Genomic DNA, 6,613 nt, shown 5'->3' with positions numbered 1-6,613 from the left:
CTGGAGGATGCGGCTGCCGGTACCTCTCGGACACCGGGCTGGGGCTGCGCTTCTCCCCGGTGGGCGATGAGGAATAAAGCGTCGCTGGAGCGTCTTCTGCTTCTCTGAGGGCTGGAAAGCAGAGAAGGCGAGACCGTGATCGCGTCTGACAAAGGCATCTGCGGATTTGCGGAGAACAGGGGCTGTGGGGCGATATTTTGGGACAATCAGATGCTTTAGCGAGGTCGGAGGGACAGAGCTGCATCGTTTTTCTCGGCCCATCATGGGTACCGGCATGTGCTCCAGGAGGCAGAAGGGGCTCCTGCAGACCGGGTTTTGCCTGGTGACTCTGGCATGTTTGGGCTCGGGAGTTTTCCTGTACCACCACTTGCAGCAAAAGGTGCGGAACGCTGAAACCCTGGCCCAGAAATACAAACAGCAGCAGGAAGCGCTGTCAGCCCAGCTCCAAGGTGAGTGAGTGACCCGCTCCAAGGTGAGTGACCTGCTCCGTGTCTGCACACGCTGCCTGAACTTCCCTCTCTCCCAACGTTACCTGCTGGTTTTTGCAGCACAGCCCAGTGAGAAGTGGGGTGTATTTGCTCAGCAAGGTTCAGCCTTTGGTTTTAAACAGCTCTAAGAAGACCTTGTTACCTATTTCCTTCCCCTCTTTGCTGTCTGGAATTAACATAGCCTTGAATCCAAATTGCTGCTCAGGGCAGCGAGGGGATTGGCGTGTGCTGGACTGGGGAGTTCAGCTGCGTCACGTTTATTCCATTTCTTCTCCCTGTAGTTCCGTTTGGCCATAAAGACCAGTCCTGTGTCATTCTAAATGTCAGGCAGTCAAAATGCAACCAGGACCTGCGGAGGCTGGTTGGGCAGGCTCTGAGATGTGCCTCTGCTCTGTAGCCCGTGGGAGCATCTGTCCAGAAAAGTGAATAGAGAGGCAAGGGGACCTTTAGTAAAGTTTGTCGTCATCCTGTCTACTGCTTGTTGCCTTTGCAGGGAAACAAACAGATCTTCTTCTCAAGGGATTGATCTGTCACTGGAAAAGTCTTGCCAGCTTGTTGGAGGCTGATAGATGCTGCAGCACAGAGCTCCCTAAAAAGGGGGGAGAAGGAGAAAGAATTGTTTTTTCTGAGCCCACTGACCAGCCCCTGGTTCCTCTGGCAAACGCTGCCAGGAGACCAACACAATATGTATATTCCTCCTCCCCCTTTCCCCCCTTGTTTGTCCTCCTGTGTCTGACTGTGGGACAATGACACTTTAGCCCATGGAGAGGTCTCAGGAGGGAAGGCTGAGGACACGTTACTCCATGGCTGAACCTTCTTTGTCCAGTCTGTCATTCTGCCTTACTGCAGCTGCCAAAGCTGCCTTTCCAGCACCTATCACTAGATTGGAGTCTCTAGAGGGATTTGCTGAGTTCCTTATAGCGAGGTTTGGTGGGAATCTGCTCTTTGGTAGCCAACAGCTGTGTGTGTCATGCTGGAGGAGGATGGGTTGGTTCTGGAGGACCCACAGAATGAATTTTATGTGAACAGAATATTGTTTTCCTGGGGTTCTGGTGACTCAAGGTCAAGAGATTAATTTAACATTTCTTCTAACAAGTGGGTTTAGATTCTAGTGTTTAAATCGAGAGGTCTTCCCCAAACATGGGATGTCCATTATGACCTCTGACATAGCCAGTGCTGTTGTTTCTATAGCCTGTATTGCTGGGGAATTCTGCAGATCTGTGACTCCATGTACATGCCTTTTAGGGTTAAATCTTTCCCGATGGTTTCGTGTGCAGGGCTGTGATGCAAATGTAACCTTGTACATATGGTTCTGGTGCTCAGGGCTGGGTATTTCTACCTGTAAACTGGGAAGCAGAGTGTGGTGTGTGTTTTGTTTGTCTCTCAAGGAAACAGGCTTTATAAAACCAATCAATCTTGTGAATTGATCTCGTGTGTGTACAGGTTCCCTGCTGTTACCTTACTTTCTGTTTCTTCTGGCTGTATCACAAGGCAGTCAAACAGCTGCAGGTCCAAATGTGTTGCACAGTCCCAGCCACCTCGATTTCCACCTGGTCCTGTGTTTCTGAGATGCAAAGATGAGCAGGGCAGAAGTTAGCCCACATTCCTTTCTGGTGTGTCAGCATCTCTTGCTGCTCTTGGAGAGAGGGGCTGGTTCTTCAGAGAATGGCAGTGGTAGCCTCAGAGAACCCCAGTTTTGGGAAGAGCAGGCTCAAGCAAACAACTGAGAGAGGCTCATCGTGTTTTTTCCACCCAACAATGTTTGAATGGCAGAGCTGTAGCCTGTTGTTGGGGTTTCTAACCCTCTGTCAATCCCTCCATTCCTAAATACAGCTGTTGCTATGGATACTCTCTTTATTTTGAGAAGGCGCTTGTCCAACAATTTCATCAGAGGTAAAGCTGGGAGAAGCCAACAATTGGCAGACAGGAGCCATGCTCATGGAAGACTCGAAGCGCAGTGGTGTCTCGCACGCGTGACTGTGGCTCTCGTGCTGTCGTCTTGCAGTGCTGATCCCTGGGGTGCTTTGGTGCTGAACACAGGAGGGTGAGGAGTCTGAGCTCCATCCCTGCCCTGGAGCTGACTTGTTGCACGACTTGAAGCTGTCTTCAAACCAGCACTGCCTGTCTCACGTGCTGTCTTCTACTGGCTGCACGCAGGGAAATGGATCTCCTCTTTCAAAATAAGAAGAAAGCAGCCGCTGACTTTGCTGTAAGGTGAAACACGTTATGTGAGGAGAAGAAAGGGAGATGGTCATGTGTGTGCCCCTGTCCAGCCTCTTGCCTGGTGGTTCGACCCCTTGGCCTGGCCAGCTCTTGCTGCTGCACACAGAGGTAGCTGTTTGCTGTGACCCAGGACCCTCTTTTCATATTGTTGTCCAGATGGAACCCAGGAGGAAAAATCTGCTTGGCTTTTCTGTCCCTCCATCTCTTCTGTTTCTGCTGGGTGGGGTTGGAGGTATGTCTGAAAGTGCATGGAGACACCTTGCCAAATACTGGGCTCTTCCTTATGGGCTGTGATTTGGGGGACTCTGGTGCTGTGTCACGAGGCTCAGAGGCAATCAGAGACACAGCCTGGCAAGCTGTGACCTGGGGTGCACTTCGGAGGAATCTGTTCTGTCTCGCCCCCAGCCCAAACTCATGCCATGCTGAGTTATGTAGCAGGTGGCTTTAAGCAAAGTGTTGCTTTCCCAACTCCCACTTTCCGTAGGTGTGTGCCTGGATACGTACGAGCCTGCTGCTGCCTGGAGGTTCTGAGTGAATCTAGAGAGCTTTTATTTCCGTCAGTTCGCTCACAAACAGCACTCTTGGGACAGATGGGAAGGAAGGTGCATTCACAGCACCATCCACTTCTCCCTGACATTCCTGACGTGGCCTGACAGTGGCACATCAAACTGGTGTCTGGGATGGAGGAATTTTCTCTCTCACAACAAGAAGCTGCCATTGCAGAGTGGCTGAGCACAAGAATGCAGCACTCCTGTCCTCACCATTGGGTTTCTTTTGCTCAGTCTGTCTTTCCTTTGCCATCTCTCTGGACCAGAGAAGGAGGTGTGACAATGTGATGAGTCTGGCTTTCATTCTGCTCCCCTTGTACCTTGCTCTGGATGATTCTTGAGCCCAAATGACTGATGCCCTGGGTGATTAGTTGTGATGTGACTGGATGGAGACTGGCAGGAGGTTTTGATGCCTCTAATAAGGAGAAAAACAAAGAAGAAAACTTCTTCTGGGTGATTAGCTATGAGAGGGGAAGGAGCACAGTGCAGTCTGGAAGTTAGTGTTGCTCTCTGCATGCTGAGAGCTGCTTGGAGCCGTGAGCCACGGGTGATGTGATGACTCTTCCCACAGTATGTGCTGTTGGCATAGAAATGCCTGATGAACTGTGCGTCCTGTGTAGTTTTAGCAGAAGCACAGCAGCAAAGCTGACGCCTCTGCTGCCTTGCTCCGTGACAGCAGGGAGCTAGCGCGTGCTCGTGGCTTTCCCAGGCAGGGGTGAAATGAAACCACTTGAACAGACAGAGTAAAACCTGGGACTGTTGGTGAGACCAGAATCACTCTTCCTTCATGGGTCTCTTAAACTCTCCCTGGTAGATGTTTATCTTGGTACTCTGGGGTACATGAGGCAACCCCTTCACACAGTCACCCTGTTTTCTGTGCTCTCTGAAAATGAGAGCAAGCCTGTGAAGGCCTGACCTGTTCTTCTTTCCCAAAGGCAAGGCACTGCAAGGGATTTCATTGTTTCAGCACTTCAAGTTCTGCATTTTAGCTCATTTGGCAGCAGGTGACGGTGCTTTAGTGCTGAGTTTGGCTGAATTCCAGCCTGGATTTAGACACTGACCACCCTCCATTCTCTCTTGTAATTATAAATTGTTAAAGACTTCCTGGCTTCCTGTCCTCTGAAGCTCTACAGGGCCATTTTGGTCTGCTAAGTTGTTGCTGTATTCCATCACAAAGATAAGGAGAAAGACTACTTTATGCAGCACTTAATTGCTGCTCTGTGTAAAGCTGAGCCCACCTTTCCTGGGCTCTGGAGACCTGGCGGAATGGCAGGAAATATTACAACTTGTTTTTTCTAGTTGCTGGAGGTTACTTCAGCTTATTTTACTTATAAAAAAAAAAAAAAGTGTCAGGAGAGACAGATTTTATCTCCTAAATTTCTGAATAAGCAGTCAATGATATGGAGCTGCTCCTGGAGAGTCATCTGCTTTGTGGTGCTCGCATTAGGATTTGTGGTTATGTGTGTTAGCACAAGCCAATGCTATAGCTGCTTCCCTGCACTTTAGTTTCCCATTTACTGTGTGAGATCACTAGCACCTGGTAGCTTGGGGTCATCCAAGCAGACCTTTTCTACACAAAATACTTCTTTACTTGCCTGTTCCTGAGAGTGCTTGGAATGCTTTTTGGAGTGAGGCATAGAAACCCAGAGTGATGAAGGCTCTTTTGCCCAAGTCTGCTCTCTTGGGCACTTGCTGTCCCAGTTCACGGCAGGATTTGAGGTCCACGTATGCCTCTAGTCACACGACCTGCAAGAGGCCTGTTTTGGGGAAAAAGAATCTGTGAGAAGAAATTTCAGGGTTTATCTCATGCCGTGCTTCTTTCTGCTTCCCTAGTTGTGTATGAGCACAGATCCCGGCTAGAACGGTCCTTGCAGAAGGAGCGAGGGGAACACAAGAAGACGAAGGAAGGTGAGTCTCTTGCATGGGTGGCACAGTGGTGGCCAGCCAACCCTCCAGCTGTCCTCTGGGGAGATGTGTGTGTTGTACCCAAAGTGTTTCTGCCTTCAGGGCCGTGTGTGGATGTTACTGAATGCCCCCTGGGTGAGGCTCATCCCTGGTTTGTACTTAGAGAATAGTTCACTGACTGCTCCATAGCCCGTGGGCAAAAGGTGTGGGAGGTGGGTTCTGTCCTCTCCTATTCTTATGTATGTCCTCAGTCTGATCTGTGATAACAGTACCCAGGCATGGTGTTTGAGCACTTTAAGGGACAGCTAAACCTGGCACTAGACCATGCTTTTTTTCTTGGAAATAGGTAAACTTTCTCATAAAAGTGATCTGAAGATGCTGAGCTCTACAAGTGCTTAATAATACCGGCATCACTGCACTCCATAATACACGGACAATACAGACTGTCACATCCTTTGAAGCTGATCTACAAAAGTAGAAACACACATCCAGGATATTTTAAGACCGTGAAATATAACAGAAAGTAGAAAGACAGTAGATTAGCTCATGTACCTTTCAGTGGAGTAGTGTGCTTAGACCCCTTTGCACCTAATTGTTGCTGGCAATTTAATAGCTTGTTTTTTATCTTCAAAACTGGTACGTGGAGTAACATCACCGCTCTTTACTCCTACAGGCACTTTGTTTCTGGAAATGCTGACATACAGCATCCAGGTTTGTCTGTAGCCATGTGGTTGAGAGAGAAGCTGCATTTCTGCCTCTTCTGTCATTTATTTGGTGGGGACTGACTAAGAAAATGAAACAGCCTAATAAACATTATCTTGTCATGAGACATTCCCATTTTAAGAAGGTGGCCCAGATGAGATCAGCAAATTAGTTCATTTGATTTCTCTTTTCCAGAGTCGTGTCTCATTTCAGAGCACCCCAAATCCTTACACAGCTTCAGTGACATCAAAATGTAGCTGTCTGTGTGCTGAAGTAGGAGTTCACCAAGACACTTGCCTATAGAATGGGAAGGGAAGGACGTCTGGGCCAGTCTAGATGGGTGGACAGCTCTCATGGAAAATACTGCCATCCTTTTGAGGGCATTGAGTGGAGTCTCCCAGCAGCATTTTTTTGTTGAGTTGCAGCCTTTTGCTCAGCAAGGGGCTGATTTCTTCCTTCCCTCACCCTACCAAAATAGAAAACAGATCCCTGTTAAATTCCAGTTCATTAAATTGTCTTCTCTTCTTCCATGTCTAGATTTTTTAGTGTATAAGTTAGAAGCTCAGGAAGCTCTCAACAAGGAGAAGGTAGGTATGGTTTATTCCTCAAAGTGTGTGTGTGGGTAATAATGATAAAGACTTTTCCAGTACCACCACAGTCATGAGGCCAGTGCTGCTGTCTGGAAGGCATGAAAGACTGTGAGTGTGTATGGTACAAGATGAACTTTGGCTGACTCCATCTGGCAAA

At 48.6% G+C, this 6,613-nt stretch overlaps 1 protein-coding gene across 1 annotated transcript in view; it reads left to right on the top strand.

Annotated features, from left to right (window-relative positions):
* Positions 1 to 262: 262 nt before the first annotated feature.
* The window catches only part of LOC104532329 (Golgi integral membrane protein 4), a 24,176-nt gene continuing 17,825 nt past the window's right edge, over positions 263 to 6,613 (top strand). Inside the window, exons 1-3 of the mRNA XM_029087351.1 lie at positions 263 to 449; positions 5,093 to 5,167; positions 6,404 to 6,453. Of these exons, the coding sequence (XP_028943184.1) occupies positions 263 to 449; positions 5,093 to 5,167; positions 6,404 to 6,453 (312 nt within the window). The remainder of the gene's footprint in view (positions 450 to 5,092; positions 5,168 to 6,403; positions 6,454 to 6,613) is intronic.

The sequence above is a fragment of the Antrostomus carolinensis genome, unplaced genomic scaffold (genome assembly GCF_000700745.2).
Source record: "Antrostomus carolinensis isolate BGI_N321 unplaced genomic scaffold, ASM70074v2 scaffold33161, whole genome shotgun sequence".
In the NCBI taxonomy this organism is placed as follows: Eukaryota; Metazoa; Chordata; class Aves; order Caprimulgiformes; family Caprimulgidae; genus Antrostomus; species Antrostomus carolinensis.
This window is presented reverse-complemented; position numbering and strand designations above follow the sequence as displayed.